Here is a 24,246-nt window from a genome sequence, read left to right as displayed (position 1 = left end):
GAGGAGTGACCGCAGAGACAGAGGGGCAGGTGGGCCGGCCCATGGCGGAGGCCTCGCTCCCACAACTGAGGGGAGATGCCGAAGTCACGCCTTGCCCCACTGTCCTGGAACTAGAGGAGCTCCTGAGGGCAGGGAAGTTTTCTTCCAGCCGCGTGGACGAAGTTTGGCCCAACCTTTACATAGGAGATGCGTGAGTGGTAGCTGACTGAAGGGATAAGGGGGTGGAGACAAGGAGAGACAGTTCCTGGGATCTTCACCAGAGATGGGGGTGGGGTGGGTATAAGGGCAATAGTTCTTCTCTGAGCTTCCCAGCCTAGGGACTTTCTCCAGGACCCCTCTGTACTGGGGACAGTGCAGTGAGCAGGTGCAGCCACCAGGGGGAGCAGAGACTTTGCCTGCCTGAAAGAAGGGAGCTCCCAGAGGTTCCCGGAGTCTTCTGGCACATCCAGAACAACTGGAGGATCTGGGGCGGGGGAAGGACTGGGGAATGGTGATTTGGGGTATGAGATGAGCTGGACAGAGAGCTTGCCTTTCCGGTTCCAGCCTCCCTCCTCTGGACACAGAGTGGGTGAGGAAGGCTGACTGAAGGTGAATCAGGGGAGGTGTCACCTTTAAATATTTGCAGATTAGAAGCAGGTATGAGGTAGTGGCCAGGAGAGGCCAGATATGCATGGTAGGGCATGGGGCAAGAAGGGAGGTGCAGCTGGGTCCCAGGGCCGAAGCAATCCTTTTCCTTCCTGTCCTGGCCAAGGCAAGGGTGGATTGCCTCAGGGAGCAAAGAGAGGCTAAAGCTAAATCCCTTGACCACCAGCTCCCCTACCAGAAAGCTCCTATGGGGGGGCTGTGAGCCGCAGACCCCATGGGTTCCTTCTGGCTCCTTTTGGACCCTAATGGATTCATCGCTCTGAAGCAGGGGTCCAGACAAAGCCTTCCTGGACCTCACTGCTCCCCTTCCTCCCCTCCCCAGGGCCACGGCAAATAACCGCTTTGAGCTCTGGAAGCTGGGCATCACCCACGTGCTGAATGCTGCCCATGGGGGCCTCTACTGTCAGGGCAGCCCTGACTTCTACGGCAGCACTGTGAGCTACCTGGGGGTGCCAGCCCACGACCTCCCTGAGTTCGACATCAGTGCCTACTTCTCCTCTGCAGCTGACTTCATCCACCGTGCCCTCAGCACACCCGGGGGTAAGACTTGGGGTCTGAACCCATATCGCATCCTGCTCAGTCATGGGGGGATGTCCAGTTTCCCCTTAAACATCAGTGTCCTCACACCCCTAGTTTTTAAAGGGCCATCAGGTTTTTAAAACTCTCTGCTCAGTGTTCCAGCACTTTATCCAACAGCATTGCTTCACAGATAGGGAAACTGAGCCCTAGAATACAGGTCACGCCACGAGCTAGGAGCAGCCCTGGGGCTAGAAGCCAGGTCTCCCAAACAACAAAACAGTTCTTTCTGTATCACTCAGCCTTGGGACATTGCTATCTGGTACCTAGATGTCTGGCTTCTGCCCCAAAGTACTTCCGAATGGAAAAAATCTTCTAATACCAGGGGTACAACAAAGGAGCCTGGGGAAGCTGCTTCATGTTCATCCTGGGTGAGAGCCATGTCCCTTGCCACCTGACCCCGGGTGAGCCAGTGTCTTCTCTGGACTTCAGTTTCTCTGTGTCGTGGGAAAGACAAGACTATGGCTCATAGCACTGTTCAATCCAAGGCACTCTGACATTCATTTTCCTTCACCATTCATTCACCAACTATTAACTTCTCTGTGCCAGCTACGGAGCTAGATACTGGGAATCCACACTTAGGCAAGGCAGGGCCCCCGGTGGAAAGACAGTCAAACTGTGAAGTATTACAAGCGCTACTCAGATGAGTGGGCAAATGTGAAGAGCAAAGGGAGGTGGGGTGGGGGGGACTTCCCTCTACAACTGTATTCACCGGGCCACATGCAAAAAGGATGAGCTGCTCTGTGATTCAAGTCCAAAACCTGACAAATTAGATGTTAATCAGACCAAGAGAAGGGGAAAACTTTTACAGGTAGTTGAAATAGCATGTGGTAAGGCTGGAGGCCAGGGACCATGACAGCTTCAAGGAACTGAAAGTTACCCAGTGTTCCTAGAGCTGAGAGTTGGGGGGTGGGGGGACAGCCTGAGGTGAGGCTGCAGGGTCAGCAGGGGCCAGCTCACAGAGGGTCCTGTGAGCCACGTTGGGGAGTGTGGACCCCATCCCAAGGGTAGGCATAATAGGTGCTGGTGTGCCCATTTGACAGAGCAGGAAATGGAGGCCCATCCATGCTGAATGATTTACTCAGGGTCACAGAATATACCCAGGGCAGAGGAGGGAAAGGAACTTGGGTCCGCACCTCAGCCCCTGGGCGGGCTGGTGGGTGGGAAAGGGTCTTTCAGCAGGATGTCTTTCTCAGCCAGGGTCCTGGTGCACTGCGTGGTAGGGGTGAGCCGCTCTGCCACGCTGGTCCTCGCCTACCTCATGCTGCGCCAGCAGCTGTCCCTGCGTCAGGCAGTGATCGCCGTGAGGCAGCACCGATGGGTCTTCCCCAACCGAGGCTTCCTCCACCAGCTCTGCCGGCTGGACCAGCAGCTGCGGGGTGCAGGCCGGAGCTGAGGGGCCAGGTGAGGGTCGGGCAGGGCGTGAGGGGCCGGGGCTGGGTACAGTTAGCAGTGAGAGGTCAGGTGAGGGCTGGGCAGAGGGCAAGGGTACGATTGGAAGTAAGGGGTTGGGTGAGGGCTGGCAGGGGACATGGACGGGACCAGTTCAGAGGTTGGAGATCAAGGCTGTGTGTGGCTGGAAGAGAGGGTTGAAGGGGGCCTGGCCCGTTCCCCAAGCTGCTGGGCTCCCCTCACCAATCCAAGGTCTCACCTAGGCCTGGCTGAGGCACCCCTCTCCTAGGACCCTCTTCTCCAGCCCACCCAGATTCTTCAGACCCAGAGAAGATGGAAAGGCTAGGAAGGAAAGGGGTGGAAAGCATAAAATGGAAGAGGTGAGGCCTTCCAACCTGGTCCTAATGCTGATCTGTCCTGCCTCCTTGGCTGAAAGCCTGTGGGGCTCACCTGAACCCCACCGAGGCAGCAGCACAGCCAGTCCTGCACCTGAGGGCTGTCTGGCCCTTCCCATGCCTCTGCACACCCTCCCCTCAGGTCTGGAACCCAGCTCTAGGGAAAAAGTGTCCTGCAGCTATTGCTCCAAGCTTAGTTAATTCTGTCAGCCCTGAGCATCCATTCCCACCACAGGGAAGGAGAACAGGTGCTCCTGCCGCCAGACATGACCTCCTCGCACAAGCCCTGCTTGATATAAAGTTCTTCTGTCGCCACGCCGTTCAGTTCTCTGCCTTGGACCCAGCACCCCACTGTCTACCTTCACCCCACCCAATGTGATCTCAGAGACCTACAGAAGGCCCCTCCCTAACCTCCCTCCCTCTCTGGTCCTGGGGACCCTTTAGGACATAAAGGTTTCCCTGAAGTCTGTCCATTTACCTTCTGCCTTCCTCCTGTTCCATGTTCAGTGCATTTGGAGGAATAGCGCCCCGTCTTTAAGCTGCCTAAGGGGAACAGATCCCCAATACCTCCTCTTCCCAAGGCACCTGCCTCCCGCCAGAGGCCCCAGCGTCCCCAGCTGCCCAGTAGAAGGAGTTGGGCTCCCCTAGCAGCAACAATGCTTCTCAGGCTCCCAGCCCACAAATGGTTGCCAAGGTGCTGCCGCAATTTCTTTGGCGTCAGCTCTGTGTTTTCCTCCAGCTCAACGGAGAGGCAGGGGTGCCTCTTTCTGGGGTCAGTGGCTGTGACGGTGCCAGATTGTGAAGGAGCTGCAGAATTCCTACTGCCCTTCTTCTCCCATCATGCCCAGGCTGGAACTGTCCCCAACAGCCCATCTTGCTCACACTCAACATCCCCACCAAGGGCCATCTGATGGAAGATTAAGCCTCCAGAGCTGCTCTCCATTCCCCCTATCCAGCCTCCAGCTCCTGCTACCCATACTGCTCCTTCCTTCATCTCTCCTCAACCCTGACTTTGGCTGTGCCCCACCGCTGCCAGGTGGGAGTGGGGCACTGGCCTAGGCTCTCCTGGGAGTTTGAAGAGCAGCAGCTTCCTCCTCCTGCCAAGACCTTCCCTGGGGCATGGACTGAATCTCCCCCTGCCCCCACACATAAGAGGTGGTTTTGTCTCTGAATGCACAGCCAGCCCAACCAAGGGGAGCGTTTGAGCAATATCGACCCCTTCCCACATGCTGTCAGGACGATGAGCATCTTGGCGTCAGGGATTAGGGCAGGATGGAGGGCGAGGTTTAGAGTTTGGGGATGAGTGTAAAGGAAGAAAATGAGGGTTGCAGCTGGCGTTGGGATTAGGCCTGGGGTGAAGCTGGGCGGGAAACTGTCGTGGGGAGTTCTGCAGGTGTGGGAGCCAAGAGGCGGACAGGAATGGCATGTTCCCATCCTGCTCTCTTTCCTCTAAACAAGGTTTGGGAACCTGGGAGAACAGCAAATCTCTGATCATGCCCAATCATCCCACTTCCGCGGCCTGGGGCCCTAAAATACTCTGACCTCAGCCCTCAGCATCTCTCCCTTCGGGCAGCTAGCTTTGGGAGAATCATTTGGACTACAGCATTGCACAATTACTGGGAGTGCATCCAACAGCTGGAGCCCCAGGAGTTGTGCAGTGAGCAACCTGTGTGACTGTACACAGCAGCCCTGGGGCTGGGGACTCTGAGAGATGAGGGGGCTTTGGGGAGGTCATCTCCCTCCATGAGCCCTGGGCCCCGAACTTGCCTCATCTCTCTCGGCACCCGTACCCACTTGACCTTACACAGAGGCTCAAGGCAGAAGCAGGCTTATCTGACAGCTCTTGTCCCTGCCCTGATGAGTCCTGGCCAATCTGAACCATGGTTTACCTGCCTGTAACATGGAGCTCATCTCTCCCCCAGAACTGGTCCTTACTCCCTGCCACAGGGCTCTGCCACTTTGCCACCCTGGCGCTGGCCCTGCTGGTGCTGCTGGAGGCTCTGGCCCAGGTGGGTACCCAGAAGATGGTAAGAGACCAGTGTGGGGTCTGCCCTAGAGCCTGCAACTCCATGTGCTTCCTCCTGCTGCCTGCACCCCCTCTCAGCCACTGTCTCCAGTTCTCACAGGTGGGAAGGGGCTCCTGGTTGAGGCCCCTCGGGCGTGTGATCTGGCTGTTCTCTTCCCTGTCCCCCTCAGGAGTGGGGGGACACGGGAAGGGGGATTCTAAGCATTTATGATGGCCCCTGGCCACGGCCGTCTCCACCAGCTCTCCCCAGGGCTCAGGGAGCCCCAGCAGGGGCTGAGCCCTAGCTCCCTGGAGCTCGGGCTTCAGAGACCCCGTGGAGGCGTGGCTACGTGGCTATGCATACGTCTGTGTGTGTGTCAGTCATCTGGGAGTATGCGTGGGGAAGGGTATTAAAGTATGGGTATATGAAGAGAGTCTCTGGAGAGCAGGGAGTGTTCTTAATAGGCCCAAATCCAAGGTCCCTCACTGAGCCGTTAGCCTTGGAAGGGAGTTTAAAGACCATCTCACTGGCCTCGAGGAGCAGTGAGGCCTGTGCAGGAATGTCTTCTGGGGGAGGGAGGAGCTTGGCAGAGGGCAGAGTGGTTAGCGGACACACAGCTTCTGACTGAAGGCCGGGCCTGCTCCAAAGACCTGCTCTGAACTCCATTTATATCTCTGTCTGCCCCCACTTCCCTCAGCCTGAGTCTTCTGGATCTTTATCCTGGGCCAGTCCTGTAATCCTCAGCTCCCAACCAAGGGCCCCTGGACCTGGCTTGTGATGTTGGCAGTGCGGCCAGTGTGGGTGTGATCTGGCTGTTCTCTTCCCTGTCCCCCTCCATGGAAGATCCTTGTAGCTTTAACTTTCTGCCCACGCTCCACATCACCCTTGAAGGCCAACCGACCTTTCAAAATGGCTTATTCAGTCTTCCTTCTTCCTGCCTCACAAGCAACATCCACATCCACACATACCACAGGCAGACCCCTGCCAGACTGCCTCTACTCCCAGCACGGCCAGGTGCCTGGCTGGGCTTGGCACTGACCATGCCAGGGGACCAGTGGGTGAGTTGGGAGTGGCAGGGGGAGGCCAGAGGAGGGGAGCAGCACATCATGCTTTATAATTAAACTCCGATCAAAAAATAGAAACAGCATCAAGCGTGCAGAGACAGGCGGCTGGAAGCCGGGAGCAAAAAGTGCCCGTCAGAGAAGACCTCAGCCTGGGCCAGATACCCCCACAGGTGGGTGAGTGCACCTATTTCAGGGGGGCTGCAGAGCATGCTGGGTAATGAGGGCCAGGACACCTGTGCCTGTGTGTGTGTGTGTGTGTGTGTGTGTGTGTGTGTGTGTGTGGTGGGGGGGTGGGTTAGATCTGGGGAGGGACTGGGTCAGAGATAGAGGCACAGACAAAGCAGAGTAGTCAGAATGACCCGGGCTTGAATCCTGGCTCCCACGCCTATTGGCTGTGTGACCTACGGCATAGGGGATGATAATATCATCTGCCTCATAAGGGTACTGTGTGGATTCAGTGAAAAAAATGTAAGCATTTAGCTCTGATACACAGTACGTCCTTAGTTAGTGGTGAATACAATAATTATTGCTGGACAGAGAAAGAAAAATCAAGAAATACAAAGAGTTAGAGACCAAGCCTCATTAGCCCATGGGATATGGCTGAGTCTTGAAAGGGAAAGAGTAATAATGGTGATGATAATAATAGGAAGATGCACCATTTATGGGGCATCTACCAGGAGGAAGACCCCGTGGGAGGTGCTTTGAACATTTCTTATCTCATGGAATTCTCACAGCAGCCCCACTGAGAAAACTAGCTCAGAGAAGACTACACAGAAACAAGCTCCAGACTTGAGAACTCAGCTCAGGTCCGCCCTCCTCCAAGGCCTGCACACAGAGTGCAGAGCCCCAGGCAGCTCACCACAGGCCACCCGCCGGCCACCCTCCCCAAGGCTTCCTTCACCAGACTCCTCACTTGTCCTGCCCTGAGATGTCTAGCCCTAGCTGTCCTGTGGCCACAGTCCCTGTGGTCTACCTTGGGGGGAGGAGGAGAAAGCAGGGAGAGTGAACAGGAGGGAGGACCAGGGGAGCACGTCTGGAGCTTCAGGGAGGAGGTAGATGGCAGAGGCCCCCTGCCCTGCGGAGGCCTGGGCCTTGGCCTGAGGCTACCGGCGTGCTGGGTGGTGTGTTGGGAGGCTGCTGGAGGAGCACAAGCTCCTGTGAGAGGCAGGGAAACAGAGGCAACCGGGGAGCGCGACACAGAGAGGCACCAACAAAGGCAGAACACAGGTGTCTGAACTTGTAAACAGCAGCGACTCAGGAAAACCGTTGCCCACAGAGGCAGCTGCTCAGCTTAGGGAGGAGACACAGGAAGGTCGCAGGAGGAGTACCAGAGGGAAGGGGGAGAAGAGTCAGGCCGGCCCTGTCCCTGCTGGATGTTGGACCCAGGCTTCACCCTGCGGTGGCTGAGGAGATGCGGAAGGAGGTGTCAGGCGGGGCACTCGGCATCTAGGTCTGGGGATGGCAGAAACCAGGGGGCTGCTGCAGCCACCAACTCCCCTTCTTTGGGTGTGCCCGGAGCTTGAAGGATGAGTCGCTGGGTGGGGGCTAGACCTGACCTTGGCTGAAAAGGTGGGCTGGACCCTTGTGGGATAGAGCAGACAGGTAGGGTGTACATCCATGAGCATCAGGTGTGAGGTCCAACGTGAGGCCTAGCAAGGGGTACCCCTAAGTCCGAGGAAAAAGCCCCCTTCTCCAGACCTGGGCCTAAGCCCCGAAGAGGCTGAGGCGTGAGCCAGTAGAAGAGGCTGAGCCAGTAGAGGGGTCAGCCCTCATCCCTGATCCCTCTACTGGCTCCTTCTCCTCCCAGGAGCCTCCAGGAGGAGTAGGGACAAGTTCTGTCTCAGCTGGAGCCTGGCTATCCGCGCCCAGGCACCGCGGGGCTGCAAGGCACCAATTGGCCACTGGGTGGCAGCCTTACCCCACACCAAGCTCAGAGGCCTGCAGCGGCGCCTGCCAGACTTCCCAAAGCCCCAACGCAACCGACCTGGGGCTCCTGCAGGCCCAGCTGGTAGCTCCAGCCCAGTGTGGCTGTTGGACTCTCCCCACTCCAACACAATACACTGTGCTGTACCCTGTAGTTTTTGCAAACCCAGGCTCTCCTCTCTCATTCTCAGGTCAGACCCTCCAGAGATTCCTTAAAGTCAAGCAAGGCCAGCATCTTTAAGTTGAGAAAGAGAAACCGCGGCCCAGACAGGAGCAAAGACTTGCTCTTGACCTCGGAATTAGCTGTGGCCAGGCTCTCCCCGCTCCCTCTAAAGTTCTCTTCCCACCAGTTCACATAGCCTCCCATCTCCATGGGGAGTCCCAGGGCCAAGAGCCTTTAATCGCAAAGAGACACCAAGCAGAGAGGGGTCCGGGCGTTTGGAAGGTCTGCACTTCAGTCAGCGGTGGCCTAGGTCTGCTCTCAGGCCCCACCCCCATGGGCTCCAAGGGGAGGACCTGGAATTCTAGCTGCTTCATAGCATTTGTGTTCCGGGCGGAACCTGCCCCGGCCCCGTTCCGCTCTTGTGCTGAGTCCTGTCCCTGCACCCACACCCCGACTCCCAGGCCCAGACCATGCCCTAGGTAGGTGGCAGGCAGTTCAGCCTGCCCTGAGAGGTCACAGTGGGGGATGGAAGGGAAAGCCGGGCCTTCGCTTCCGCCCTGCCCTCCCACTGCTCACTGGGTGAGCTTGGCCAAACCGGTGGCCTTCCGGGTTCCTGTTTCTCTTCCTGGCCCTGGCACTGCCTACCAAAGAGCAAAGAAGTTCTTCCCAGTTTGTACCTTCCCTAGTTACTGGTTGAGGGGACCAGGGACAGTTAGCCAAGAGAGGCACTCCTTCCAAGCCCAGCACCAGACCCAGGTTCTGGTGCCACTGACATTCCAGCTCTGCAGGGTCTCGGACCCCCTCAGCCAGCTGACTCCTGACACAAGCCACCCCACCTGGGTGAGGCCTGACCTGCAGCACTGGCCTGAGTCATGCGGGTAAGGAAGGAAATCCCAGGGCCTATAGGCAGATATGGAACAGCTGCACTAGGCTCCCCTGTAGAGACAGATGAGTTAGCGACCATTCTCTGGAGTCCCTGAAGGTGGTAACTCGAACGCTTGGGGACGGAACTGAAGGAGAACAGAACTGGACTGAAACCCCGGCCTTGCTCCTTAACAGCCGTAAGACTGAGCATTACTTAAAAATTATTCTCTGTGACCTTCACATTCCTGCTTCAGCTTCCTCCTATGTATGATAGGGACCTACCATGCATGAGGTACCAGGCCCCTAAGAGGCATTAGCTCATTCAGTACGGAAGTGTTAACAAATGTTAGTTCATAGCCCAGGCCCCTCCCTCCAGAGATGGGCTCTGACCTTCAAGCACCTGTTACAGGGATGGGAGTCTGAGGACCAGCCGTGGAAGTAGCGGAGAAGGGGGCTTGAGATGAGCTGCCCAGTTGGCAGGGGTCTTCCTAGGTGCCCTCTGAGGGCCACAGCCATCTGGAGTCCCCACCCCTACGAAGTCCCAAGTAACCACAGACTTAAGGGGTGGGGTCTGCACTGACTAGTTGCTACAAACAGGGAACTCCAAGAACCCCTTGAAAAAAGCTTCCAACATCAGGGGCCTCTGGAGAGGGCAGGAGAGAGGGCTTCCCAGCTCCACAGCGGTGACGAGGGGTTGATTCCCTTGTTCCCTGGGGAAAGGCCTCAGCCCCAGCTGAGCTGGTTAATAACCTCATGTGAAATAACTGAGGCCCTTCTGAAGCATCCTAGTGGCACCTGGGCACTGCACCATGCCTAGGCCTCCCTGTCAGCTGGACCCACCTGCGGGGAGCCTGCCCCTCGCCACCACAGTTTCCACTCTGTTCCAGGATGGACTCGCTGCAGAAACAGGACCTCCGGAGGCCCAAGATCCACGGGGCAGTCCGGGTGCCCCCCTATCAGCCACCCACGCTGGCCTCACTGCAGCGCTTGCTGTGGGTCCGTCGGGCTGCCGTGCTGAGCCACATTAACGAAGTCTGGCCCAACCTCTTCCTGGGAGATGCGTAAGTACGATCCACAGTGGGTGTTGGGGAGAACAGAAGGGGAGCCTCTTCCAGAGCCAAGGGGCAGAGTTGGCACCCTCTTTGCCTCCAACCATCTCTTTCCACATGTTTATTTCCTTTTACACTATTATTACTTTGTGGAAATAGAACACACCTAAGAAAAGTACACAGAGCATAAACGAACAGTTTAACCCCCCAGGTCAAGAAATAGGACATTAGTTGTGCCTCAGAAGCCCCTGTGGAACCCTTCTCATCATAACCCTTTTCCCTGTAGATAATCATTGAGTATTGAAACAATAATTTCCTTGCTTTTCCTTTTAGTTTCGCCATTTGTGTTAGTTTTGCCTATGTTTTAAAGTGATAGGAATAGAATCATATTGTGTATTTTGTGCCTGGCGTCATTTGCTCAAAATTGCGAGATTCGCCGACATTACGTGTAGCTATAGTTCATTCATTTTTGGTTGCTATATATTATTCATTTGTATGAATACACCATAGTTTATTTATTCTATTTGAATTGTTTCCACTTTGGGGCTATTATAAACGGTGATTCTAGAAGCTAGTACATGTGCCTTGGGAACACACACGTTTCTCTAGGATGTATATATAGAGTGGAATGTGAGTCATTTTCCCCAAAAGTTTTCTTAAAATTTAGAACATATGAATGAATATATGTGGATTTTATGTTTTCCTTAATATTTAGAAAATATAGATCAATATCCTATTAACAATAGGGCAAATATGTATCCCCCCTACACACACAGATAACCAGTAATAAAATCCTTGTTGACTTTTTAAAAATGCATACAAAAATGGTATCGCTTTATAATCCCATCTTGTAATCTGCTTTATATAGAAAACTTTTTAAATGGAATTGCACAGCATACTTTTAAAACACTTTAAAACAATGTTCTGTTTTGTTATCCTCCGTTTTTCTCAATATAGCACCAACACCTTTCTTGGTTCACCAGCATCTATCTACCACATTTTAGTGGTTGTGTAGTATTTCATTTAGCTATACCATAGTCAATCTTCTTTTATAGGCTATTTAGTGATTTTTTCCCCACTTTTTCTCTATCTTAAACATTAGATCCAGTTTACATTTGTCTGTGAGCACACTTGGGATTCTTTAAGTTCCTAGGAGACCTGCTGGGGCAAAGTAAGTGTACATTTTCGAGGCTTCTGATGCCATGTGGCCGACCTGCCTTCCAGAAAAGTTGGGCTGAGTGAAAGGGAGTCTTGAACTCCTACTAGAGGAGCCCCTTCACCCAAGCCAGTTCACTGGTTCCAGTCTACCTTTGGAGGAGGATGGCAGAGGAGGCAAGGGGGCAAGTTCCAGGCCAGCCAGAGCTGACCCAGTGAGCTCTACCCCACCTCCCAACTCCCCCCGTGCCCCTCCCCCCCAGGTACGCAGCCCGGGACAAGAACAAGCTGACCCAGCTGGGCATCACCCACATCGTGAATGTTGCCGCAGGAAAGTTTCAGGTGGACACAGGTGCCAACTTCTACCGTGGAATGCCCTTGGAGTACTATGGCATTGAGGCTGATGACAACCCCTTCTTCGACCTCAGTGTCTACTTTCTGCCCGTTGCTCGATACATCCAAAGTGCCCTCATCATTCCCCAAGGTCAGCTGCTGGGGAAGGCACTGGGGTGGAGGTGGGGTGCAGGCAGGGTCTGGGGCTATCTACTTTTCCAGGAGCATGGATGGTGGGGTCCTTCAGCAACCTCCCACCTCATGGGGCTCACTACTACCATTTAGTGAGCATCCCCTTCAGGGACACCCTGGAAACCAACAATCATAGATATAACTAAGGTCCAGTGTGGTCGTCGCTTGGTAAGAGGCCAGGTGTTGGGCAAAAGGTACAGGACCTAGAGAAAACTGCTCAAGAGCGTTTGCTAAGATGAGGCCTCAGTGTAGAGCTGCAGGGGCTGGGGAGAGGGCAGAACTGGGGGGAAAGGGAGGGAGGTGGACACCCCCTGCAAACCCAGGGGACTCCAGGAGTACTGACTCCCCACCGTGCTAGAGTGGCAAGGGATGCCAGAGGAGGCACCTTGCACCAGGAGAAGGGAGTCCCGCTGCTAACCTTCGCCCTGCCACTAACTTGCTTTGTGACCTTGAGCGAGTCCCTTTCCTCTCTGGGCCTCAGTTGCCCCATATGACAATGAGGACAGTGTCAGTACTCCAGGATGCTGTGATAGGTGGGCAGAAGCATCCCTGATTCCCTAAGGGGCAAGCGGTGTGAGAACAGGTAGCTGATGCTAGGTTGGGTCTCCCCGCAGGCCGCGTGCTGGTACACTGTGCCATGGGGGTGAGCCGCTCTGCCACGGTTGTCCTGGCCTTCCTCATGATCTGCGAGAACATGACGCTGGTGGAGGCCATCCAGACAGTGCAGGCGCACCGGGATATCTGCCCCAACTCAGGCTTCCTCCGGCAGCTCCAGGTTCTGGACAACCGACTGGGGCAGGAGACGGGGCGGCTGTGACCTGGTGGGCAACCAGGAACCCTGACCCTCCAGCCAGCATGGCCCACCCAACCAGCCTGACCCTGGGGACCTTGCTTCCAGTCACCTTGAGATGTAAATAGCAAGTGGGGGCTTAGCTGAGGCAGAGGCAGGGAGAGCTGGGTGGTGACCTTTAGCAGGTGGATCTCCCTGACCCAATCCAAAGATTCTTTATGCAGAAAAGAGTTCAGTCTTGTCTCTATAATAAAAGGTTCATCATAATAAAGACAGGAGACCTTCTGGTGGTTTGTGGGGCAGTGGTCACGAGGCTCCAGAAGGCTTGCCAGCCCATGATGGCAGCCTAGAGGTGGAGTCTGAGTCAACTGTCTGAGTAAAGACCAAAGTTCAATGCATCACCATCCTTTCCATGCCCACCCTGTATCAAACACCGACTATCAAAACTCGCTGTGCACAAACAGCATCTCCTGAATCCGGTCAGTTTTTTCACTTTTGTTCTTCTTTCAAAAAGGACTGACTAAAGTCACAGAAACCTAACAGAAGCATTAAACTAGAGCACAGGGGTTTGGGAGGAGACATGCCAGAATTCCTGGTGAGGGACGGTTATATGATGGGGCAACATTTGGCTGTGAGTTTCTTACTGTTTGTACCCTAATAAAATAAAACAATGTAAAAAGCCCATAGGTTCCTCACCTGTACGTGAGGTATTTATGAGGATTAGATGGGCTGGCATTCCTCCTCCCTCTCTGTTTCCATGCAGCCCTGGCCTCCTCCAGCTGACCTTTAAACATCGAGGTGTCCGAGGACGCTGGCCTCTGCCTCTTCTCTCCTTCAGTGTTCTCGCTCTCCTGGGGGTCCTCTTGTCCCCACAGCCTCAGTTCACATCTCCAGGCTGATGACTCTCAGACCCCTACGGCGGCCCAATTCTCTCTTCTGAGTTCAGAACCTCTGTATCCTACTGGCCACCTTCATTTGAATATTGAACCTGAGCTTCAAACTGAACTTTTCATCACCTCCCACCCAGACCCACTCCTTTTCCTAGTTCCCATTTTAGTGAAGGGCTCTGATAGGCCTTGTCATCCAAGTCAGTGGTGGACTTCTGCCACTCTTCCAATTGGCCTACCAACTCTACCTCTTAAACAGGGCTCAGACCTGCTCACTTAGCTTCATCTTTGCTGACTACCCAAGTTCAAGCCACCTTACCTCTCACCTGGATTCTTGCTCAGGCCCCTGATGGTCTCTCTGCTTCTAGCCTTGCCCCCTCCAATCTCCATGCGGGCCCCAGACAGCTTACTAAAAGGAAAATCGCATCACATCACCCCAACACTTACAACCCCTGAAGGACAAACACCTTGACAAAGCATAAAGATTCTTCATTTTCTGAGACCGTCTCATGTCTCCAGACATCTCTCTTCTAATTCTGTTCCCATACATGCCATGTGATTAAGAAATGCTAAATACACTTGCAGTTTCCAGAATGTACCACCTGCTTACCTCTTGGTGCTTTGCACATGCTTCAGGTTGCAGCACCTGAATGCACATCCTCACTCATTTTTGTTGGGGTCTCTTTGAGGTCTCAGTTTAGGTGTCACTTCTGGGGATGCCCCTGGACCCAGCAAACCTGAGTGGAGTATTTTTCCTCATGCTACCAAAATGTCCATCCACCCCTTGTGGGACAACCTGTCACACTGAACTATGATTGCCTGGTGCCTTGTCATTCTCTTCCAGCTGGCTGTCTCTCACCAGGCTTTCCCTGGGCTCAAGGTCCCCATGACTCCCGCACTCTCTGGCTATGACCCTGCCATCAGGTAGAGTTCCGTGTTACTGGGCCCTCTCTACAGGGGCCACCAGGGGGAGTGGACTTGCCCCTGGGACTGGGCCAGCCTCCGGAAGGCACCTCCTCTCCCCCCAGCTCCACGTGCACACAGCATCTCACCATTTGGTCACCCTGACACCCTCTTCCCAGCTCATCTTGTCCCCTTGGGCCACCTTTGACTTCCCTCTTTGCTCCCCTGCCAAGGCTCTCGGGGAACAGCCCTGCCTTCTCCTGGGAACTTAAGGGCCCTTTGCCCTTCTCCACCATCTGCTCTCTTTCCAGAGGGCAAGTGCTTTTCCTTTGTGCAAATCCAAAAAGGGGCACCCTCTGACCAAACCAGCCTTTTAGGCAGGAGCACTCCTGGGCAAACAGTTTGGTGAAGAAAAAGGTGTCCCTTCCTCCCAAGTAGATGTAGTTCCAAGTTATGGTGCCCAACTCAGTGAGCTGAGCACAGGCTGGGTTTTAGGCCCCATTTACTCCTCCTTCAATTTATAAACTGCACAAATGTAGACAGCCCTCTCTGGGCCATAGGGATTAATATCCCCATTTTACAGATGAACAAACTGATGCTCAGAGAAGCTAAAATGAGGCTGGATGTTGCCTCCTGGATCCAGGATCTCCAGGCTCTGGCCTCAAAGGGCAGGTACTGCCCAGCAGATCCCCTGCTCTGCTGCCTGCAGTGCTTGGTCCTAATCCCAGCTGGTTGTTGGCTACCTAAGGTGCTCTCTGGGCCTTTTCCAAAGGGTAAACACATGTCCTAGCTGGAGTTTGGCAGGAGGGCTGGTGCTGCTGTGCCCAACCAGGCAGGATGGAAAACTTCTCAGTTCATCCTCAGGTTGGTGGGGCCTATAATTTTCCAGAGCAGACAAAGCTAGTCCCGTCAGTAGTCTGCACACCCCCAATTCCCTTGGGTCCCCCCACTCAGCCTGACAACTCAGCCCTTGTTGCTATCTCTTGCTTATGCATGGTCAGCAGGATCCAAAATAGTGGCTCCAGAAGCCAGTCTCTAAATCAACATCCGGGTCTATGACTGTGGGCAGCCTGCCCTTGCTGGCTGGGGTAGAGTGCCCTGAACCTGGGACAGAGCCACACCCTGGGCCTGCGGCTTGAGTTTCAGCAGGTTACCTTCTTCGGGCTCCGAGGGTTGGGCTCAGATTCTGGGGCTATGGGGAGAAGAGGCAGGGAAAGCCACACATTCCCCAGAGCACACAAGGAAACAGAGGTTGAGCTCCAGACTGACACCTCCACCGGGAACCCTTCCTGCCTGCCACACTTGGCCCAGGAAGTCTGCGATGGTGCATCTACTCTTCCTGTTCTATAGAGCAGCCTCGTGAAAGGAGTGAGGTATTGTTAAGACTGTGAATTTGGAGCCAGATTGCCTAGGTTCAACTTCTACCTCTGCCCTTTACCAGGTGTGTAAACTCAGTTAACCTCTCCATACCTCAGTTTCCCCCATCTGTAACATGGGAGTAATAATAGCCAACATACAGGATTGTTGTAAGGATAAAGTGGGGCACATAGAAAATGTGTTGTACAACATGTGGCAAGCTCTCAAAAATGAGAGCTCTGACTATTGTCATGGTACGTAGTACGGGGGCCCCTGGCATCACCTGCTGCACAGGAACTCCCAGTCTTGGACTAAAGGCTGGCAGCACTCTCAGTGAATTGAATGAATGAATGATTAAAAATTAGCTGACCTAAATGCAACATGGTACCCCGGATTGGATTTGAGCACAGCAAAAGACTTAAGCAGAAAAACTGGTGAAATCTGAAAAAATTCTGTGGTTTAGTTAATAGTGTTACACCAATTTTAATGTCTTTGATAAATGGACCATGGTTATATAAGAAGTTAACATTAAAGGAAGCTGGGTGAAGAGCGTCTAAGAAATGTCTCTGCTATCTTTATAACTCTTCTGTAAATCTAAAATTAGTTCAAAGTAAAACGTTTTAAAAATTTGTTGACAATTACTGACTGCTTTGCATATGCCAGGTACTATGCTAAATGGTTTAGATACGTCATATATATATATATATATATATATATTGAGTTTCATTCGTGATGTTTTATTTCTTTAGAAAAAACACAAATCAAATACAGCAAAATGTTAAGATTTGACCATATTGAGCTTTGGGAATATAGGTGTCTGTTATTTTTTTTGTATTCTTAAAATATTTCCTAATTTAAAAAGTCAAAAATAAATTGACTGACTTTTAAAATTAGAAACATTCTATTCTCTATATTTAGGTTTTGAAAGCCATCAGCAAATGGGTTTTAGGAACTATTCTGAATTAAAATGGTGCCATTATTATTGGCTTTAGGCCTAAAATACTGCAAATTCATGTTATCCTTTTAAAACCTTCAAGAGGCTTGATTATGGATAATCTTGCTTCAAGAAAAAGGTAATGATAACCAGTTTATAGAGTTTAGATGAAATAACTGTGATCAAAGGGAAGCTAGGCCAGTAAGTCAAACTATACAGTTGACCCTTGAACAACGAAGGTTCAAGGTTCAGTTAAACCTGTGCAGGTCTATTTATACACAGATTGTTTGCAATAGTAAATACTGTAGGGCTTCCCTGGTGGCGCAGTGGTTGAGAGTCCGCCTGCCGATGCAGGGGACACAGGTTTGTGCCCCAATCCGGGAAGATCCCACATGCCGCGGAGCGGCTGGGCCCATGAGCCATGGCCGCTGAGCCTGCGCATCCAGAGCCTGTGCTCTGCAACGGGAGAGGCCACAACAGTGAGAGGCCCGCGTACCGCAAAAAAAAAAAAAAAAAAAAAAAGGAAATATTGTTGTACTACACGATATATAGTTGGTTGAATCCACCAATGTGAATCACTGATACAATCCAGAGGCACCGTGGATATGGAGGAACCATGTGTAAGGAGAGCCAACTATAAGTTATACACATGAATTTTCAACTCTGTAGAAGGGTCTGTGCCCCGAACCCCCTCGTTGTTCAAAGGTCAACTGTACATTTCATTTAATCCTCACAACCCTATGGGATAGGTCCCATTATCACCCCATTTTACAGACAAGAACACAGGTGGAGAGAGGTTAAGCCAGATAGCAGCTAACTTTGAGAGCTTATGTACCTGAGGGTTAGTCAGGCTTGTGGCTCTGACAAAGCTTTATTTCTCTTTCACAACACAAGTTGATGGGTGCACGGGGGAGCAAGCATGGAGGATGTAGAGGCCAGATATATTACTTCGCCTCTAGTTTCCAGGGCGAGAACTCAGTCACATGGTCATACCTAACTGCAGAGGCAGCTGGGAAATGTTGTCTAGCAGGGCGCCCGGGAAGAAGAGGAAACTGCAGATATTGGTGATCTTGAGCTCTTGAGCAGGTGTTTCCAGAGCAGGCATTGTTAAGAGATATATATATATATATATATATATATATATATAATCGTTTAATTCTCATAAGCCATAGCAGTAGATACTATTATTAATATTCCCATCTTATAGATGTGAAAACTGAGGTTCAAAGAGAGCTTAAGTAAACTTTCTCAAGGTCACTTAGCTAGCACTTGTAGAACCATATTACAAACTCAGTCAACAAGCCTATTTTCTTAAACACTTCCTGAGCCTTCATTCTGGGTTGGCCTTTAGTAACTTGCTTGCCAATAGAATTTCGGGAAGGAGTAACATTCTGGGACGGGTCATAAAATGCCTTGCAAACTTCTGCCTGGGGCAGAACACACTCTCTGGGAGCCCTGAGCCACCTTGCAAGAAGTCTGACTCCCCGAAGGCCACCAGGTTGGAGAAGCCCTGTGTAGGTGAACTGGTGTAGGCCCTGCTGAGTCCAGCCTTCTAGCCTCCCTGCCAAGACCCTAGACATTACAGTGACCTCAGCACACCTGCCAGCTGAATACCACTTGCAATAGGTGTCAATGCCACGTAGAACAGAAGAACAGTCCACTTGAACCTGCCTGAATTAAGGGCCCACAAAATCACGAGCTAAAACAAAATGCTCTTGTTCTAAGTCACTAACATTTGGGGTAGTTTGTTATGTATCAGTAGATAACAACAGTGGAGCCGGGTCTGAACTAAAGTCCCAGTTTTTAATCACTGAATCAGCCTCTGGAGGAATATGTGAATGAGAAAAGGACAGAGCAGCCACATCAATCCACCCCCATGCCAAGTGCATGAAGATGATGTCACAGCTACAGAGGAGTACAGATGACAATAGAGCCCTGGCTTTTATCTGCCCAGAGCCCCAGTGGAAACCAAAGATGGTTAGAGGCCCAAGGGGAATGGTGGTGGCACAGGCTGTGGGGTGGGCAAGGTGGGGAGGTTGCCAGGAATGGAACATCGCCCTGCTCTCCCAAGCTCTGTCGTAAGCTCTGGCCGCCCTACCTTCCAGGCCAACAGACTCCTGCTGAGTGGTCCAAGACTCCTGGTCCCCAGGAGGCCCCTGTGGGTCTGCTGGCCTCTAGCTCACAGTCTGGCCTTGACACCTGCCTCCTCCATTTCTTCTCCCACTGGGGTTGGGGAAGGCAGCTGCAGTATGAACTCTGCAGCCACTGGGGCCTTGGGGAAACCTGGCTGGAGGAAAACTCAAATACCCCACCCCACCCCTACCTACCCAGGTCCCGCCTTCCTTAGTAAGCAGGAGGAATGGGCTACCGGTGTTCTCCCTTTCCCCGATCACTCAGCTCTTTTTAGGTTACGCTCCCAGGTTTCTGCACTAATCTCTTCATCTGTGCTTCCTGAGCCATTTGATGTCTGGTCAGCCTGGCCTTCTCTCCTTGCTAGAATTTCCCCTCCTCTGAGATTTCCTGCACCCCAGCTCCTACTTCAGAGCCTTCCATAAGCCCATCCCTCGAAACACTTTCCCTTTCACAGTCCTGCACAGGTATTCAGACTTGGTCTCCTGTACCCTCCGGGCCCACAATGGGACTCCTGGGACCCCATCAGACTAGTTTTCAAGCCTCTCAGGGCTTAGTGCTGTTGACTGCTCAGGCCCTCCTGGTCCTGGTAGCAACTGGGGCGGAGGTTTACTCATTAAGCAGACACGAGAAAATATACATGCAAGTATAAAGAATTGAGGACAGGTTAATTTCCCCAGGATCACATGCACACTTTAAAAGGGGTGCCGGAAAGACGACATGCAGATGGCCAGTAGGCACATGAAAAGATGCACAACATCGCTAATTATTAGAGAAACGCAAATCGAAACTACAGTGAGGTACCACCTCATACCAGTCAGAATGGCCGTCATTAAAAAGTCTACAAATAGCAAATGCCGGAGAGGATGTGGAGAAAAGGGAACCCTCTTACACTGTTGATGGGAATGTAAGTTGGGACAGCCACTACGGAAAACAGTATGGAGGTTCCTCAGAAAACTAAAAATAGAATTACCATATGATCCAGCAATTCCACTCCTGTGCATATATACCCAGACAAAACTATAATTCAAAAGGATACATGCACCCCCTATGTTCATAGCAGCACTGTTCACAATAGCCAAAACATGGAAACAATCTAAATGTCCATCTGCAGATGAATGGATAAAGAAGATGTGGCACATATATACAATGGAATACGACTCAGCCATTAAAAAGAATGAAATAATGCCATTTGCAGCAACATGGATGCAACTAGAGATTATCATACTAAGTGAAGTAAGTCAGAAAGAGAAAGACAAATACCATATGATATCACTTATATGTGGAATCTAAAATATGGCACAAATGAACCTATCTACAAACAGAAACAGACTCATAGACAAAGATAACAGACTTGTGGTTTCCAAGGGTGGGGGAGGGGGAGGGATGGACCGGAAATTTGGGGTTGGTAGATGCAAACTATTATGTTTAGAATGGATAAACAACAAGGTCCTAATATATAGCACAGGGAACTATATTCAATATCCTGTGACAAACCGTAATGGAAAAGAATACAAAAAAAGAATGTCTCTATGTGTATAACTGAGTCACCTTGCTGTACAGCAGAGATGGGCACAACACTGTAAATCCACTGTACTTCAGTAAAAAACAAAAAATAAAAAATAAAAAGGGTGCAGGTAAGGCACTGCTTCACTTGAATGTTGAACTTGCCGGCAGGACTACAACGGGGAAACTTGCGAGTGGGTGAAGGGGCTCTCATGGTCCCTTAGAGACCATACCACACAGATAGCACTCTGTACAGCCCATGCAAGGCCCCCCTCATGCCAGCACCCCTTTCTGAGGGATTCCTGGTGTCACACACTCTGTCATATGACTCTGCTGCTCTACTGTCCTAGCCATAGATGGCTGCCTCAGGATGGGTCCCAGGGCATGGACTTCTATTTGCTCTCCATATCCATCCTCCCCTTTTACTTTGGTGAAGAACCTCAATTGTTAGCTGGGTGGCAATGCAACCAGCCAAAGTAGAACCTCTCTCAACCTCCCTTGTAGGTAAGTTTGGCCAAGTGACTATGTTCCAGCCAACTGGATGTAGTGGAATTATTGTGTGGAACTTCTGATAAGTCTCCTTAAAGGGCAAAGTGTGTGTCCTTTGACCCCCACCCCCACCCCCCTCCATGGTGCCACTTAGAGTGTGAATGGCATTGGCCGGGCTCCCTGCTAGCCCTGGACTGCTCTGCCTCCACACTTCTTTTACATGAGAGGGAAAGAAATGTCTGTCTTGTTTAAACCATTGTTTTCCAAGTCTCTGTTACTTGCAGCCAAACTGGTCTGATGTAAGAGGCTGTCACTGATGGGTGTTCTGTCCTGGGCAAGGCTACAGACCCAATGAGGTCCTCTCTCCTGGGGAGTCTAAGTGGGAGGCAATTAGAGATAGCAGGATGGGTGGTGGGTACCTGAAATCAGGAAGCAGGAGCCATGGGCAGCAGAAATCACAAAGTGGAGAAGCAGAAGGAGTCAGCTGGTGGTGACAGCAATACTAGAAGCCAAACAGAGGGGCCAGGTCCCCATAAAGCCAGAGCCCTGGAGTGAGGAGCAGCCCACACCTGATGAGACCCCACCTGAACCTGGTCACTGGAGCCGTGCTGTATCCTGGGAGATATTCCCATCCTCCAGGAGATTCACTGCTTTCCAGTGTGTTCTTACAATGAATCCCTGGGGTCACTGGAGAGTGAGTTTATCTTTGGGCACCCGAAAGAAGCTCATCTATTCACCTCCTGAACTTCTGTAAGACCACAGGCATCCCCTGATGAGAAAGTGTCCCTTGGGCAGGACAATGGGTCAGTGGAGGCAGTCCTGTCTCAGAAACGGCCACCACACAGAAGGGGCTGGCCTGAGACCCCTCTCACTCTCAGTCTGGCTTTGTGGCTCCTGAGAAGCGGCACTACGTCTCTAGGCAAGGAGATCACAACAGACACCGCCACCGCTGAGCTGAGTGGCCTGGGGTGGGAAAGGGGAGGTAGGAAGGACAGGAGCCCTGGACACACATGGACTCCGGTTTTCTTTCAGACTCCATCCTTTAACCAGCTATGTGAGCCTGGGCAGGTTAGCTCCTCTGAGCCTCACATCCCTCAAGTGTAAAAATGAGATGGATCCCAGCATTGCACAGGGCTGTTGTAAGCATGGAAACAAGAGAAGCAGCCCCAGTGCCTGGCTCATAGCAGGCCCTCGAAAAAAGCTTGCGCTTCTTTCCTTCCTGCTGAGAAAGCCAGGGACTTGGGAAGGAAGGTCTGGATCTCCATCCTTCCTGGGTGAGGGAGGGGAGGGCTGGTCACACAGACCCCAAGAAAGACGCAATTTTTTTCTGCAGCTTCTCAGATCAGCAATGGGGCACAATGGGGTGGCCACGATCAGCCTGTTTCTCAAAGGCCGTCATTTGGATTTACTTTCACATTCTTTTAAATAGATGTATATGATTTATAAACTTTTGCCAAGCAGTTTTACACATATAAGAGGCTCTGCATTCTATCACAGGTTTCTTAGATATGGTTGTAAACTTACATTAGGATATTAGACTGTAATGACAAATGTAGCCCTCTTACATAAAGCCCTGGTTCTCCAAACACTAGAATATTTGCTTAATGAAAAGAGTTTTACAGGCTCTCCAGACTGCCAGTTTATCTTTATTCTGGTCCTTAACTTAGGGAAGAAGAGAGAAAAGTTAAATGTCACACACACACACAAACACACACACACACACACACACACAGACACACACATGCCTGAAGCAGGCTTATGAGAAAAATCTGGAATGTCTTGGAGTTTTTTTTTTTTTTCTTTTCAATTACAGTTCAATAAAAATGCCCTCATAAAAGTTCTAGGTAAGCAATAGCTTTGCCAGCAGGATGGGTCTACCCACATCGCAGGGAGGCCTGCCTGGTGTGATGGGTGGGGCGTGGGGGGGAGGGCAGGAAGCCAAAGCTGGCTCCTTTACCATCTGCCCCTCTCCATACAACACACACACAATGGACTCCTCGGAGGAACTGGGAACAGCCCATGCTAGGGAGGGGGTGGCGGGGGGCAGCCTCCTCCTTTCGGAAAGCCTCTAAATCTGTCCAGCCAAGAGGCCAGCAGGAGCGAAGCCTTATATTAGGCATAACATTTTGAAAATACTAAATGGCTGTGTTTTTCATCCCTCTCCCCCATAATCAAGTTCCCTAGAAGCAGGATTGCCAGACAAAATACAGGATACCAGTTAAATTTGAATTTCAGATAAGCAACAAATAATTTTTTAGTATAAATATGCCCCAAATATGGCAGAGGACATACTTATACTAAAAATGTATTTGTAAATCAGTCAACCCTACCTGAAAGTCACTTCACTATTATAGCCCCTGACAAATGGGAAAAAGAGGCCAAATCCAGAGGATGTTCAGGTAAGAAAGTAAAAGAAAGTGAATGACTGAAGAGAACAAGGCATAGAGGAGGGGGCAGGTGGCAGTGAGGCCTAGAGGTGGTGACCTCTGTTCTCTAAGACAGCGTCCCAGGGACAGAGTGAAACGTGCAGGGAGTGCTTTGCTCTTTACCTATTTAGTCTTCTGGAAGGAGACCATTTTGCCCAAGGCGAGCAGCAGCCAGGCTCAAGGGGTCCCCCAGCCATCAAGGCTCCCTCCCCACCTTGGTTCTTGCAATAAACCCTGATGTACATCCACAATCCATCTTGTGCAACAGAAGAGGATTCTGAGAGTTTGAGCTTTTAAATGGGAAGAGGCTGGGATATTATTACTTAGCAAATTTAAGTGTCTGCCATTCCCAGCAGATAGGGAGGGGCTTGTGGGAAAGATTAGAAGAGCTAAAGAAAAATAAAGACACCTCACTTTCTTTGTACATCCCAGTGAAAAGAATCACAGCAACATGAGGGCAGTGACATAGCATAGCTTGTTGTCTTTCCCTCCGTTTCTAGAACACTGCCCAGCACATGACAGGTGCTCTACTGGGAAATGGGCAGAATGAGTGAATTTTCCACCCATTCCAAGCCAGACTGACTGCAGCAGTGAGGGTCTCCCCGGGTCCTGGGCACACCTGACCTCCCTCCCTGAGAAGTGACCTCAGGGACAGTCTGAGACCATGTGCACAGACACCAAAGTGGTGAGTCGCTTAATAAAACATGAGTTTCTTCCCTAAGATCCATCAGCATCTTGTGCAGGAAAAAGTTACCTCATCAGAGTCATAGAACCTTTATTAAAACAACAATAATACTGTGTGCTAAGGTCTGTGTTAAGCACTTTATTTCATTTATACCTGAACATACAACAAATACCTCAAAGTCACCAGCTAATTCTTTATAATCTGCCATCAAAACATATCTGGAACGTGACTCCCTTCTCACAAATTCTGTTGCTGCCATCCTTGACCAAGGCCCCAGCATCTCTTCCCTGGACAACCAGAGCAGTCCCCTCCTTAGTTCACTTTTTGTTCACCACATTCCATTCCCCACATACCAGTCAAGATGTTCTTCTTAAAATGCAAAT

The 24,246-nt window shown here is 51.5% G+C and overlaps 1 protein-coding gene across 10 annotated transcripts; it reads left to right on the top strand.

Annotated features, from left to right (window-relative positions):
• LOC309834823 (dual specificity protein phosphatase 13B) lies at positions 1–16,419 on the top strand. 10 transcript variants are annotated; one of them, XM_082673929.1, is made up of 7 exons: positions 1,050–1,185; positions 2,418–2,625; positions 4,931–5,017; positions 6,154–6,248; positions 9,916–10,089; positions 11,496–11,716; positions 12,372–16,419. In XM_082673929.1, the coding sequence occupies exons 2-7, from the start codon at positions 2,539–2,541 to the stop codon at positions 12,572–12,574; spliced, it is 867 nt and encodes a 288-aa protein (XP_082530055.1). In that variant the 5' UTR covers positions 1,050–1,185; positions 2,418–2,538; the 3' UTR covers positions 12,575–16,419. The 10 variants fall into 10 exon arrangements, 8 of the variants coding, with proteins under 8 accessions (XP_082530053.1, XP_082530058.1, XP_082530055.1 ...); XM_082673926.1 differs by having other exon boundaries at positions 4,931–5,134; XM_082673930.1 differs by lacking the exon at positions 4,931–5,017.
• The last annotated feature ends 7,827 nt before the right edge of the window (positions 16,420–24,246 follow it).

Source organism: Grampus griseus (assembly GCF_964374135.1).
Source record: "Grampus griseus genome assembly, chromosome: 16".
Lineage (NCBI taxonomy): Eukaryota > Metazoa > Chordata > Mammalia > Artiodactyla > Delphinidae > Grampus > Grampus griseus.
The sequence above is the reverse complement of the archived record's forward strand: the minus strand, read 5'-3'. Positions and strand labels throughout refer to the sequence as shown.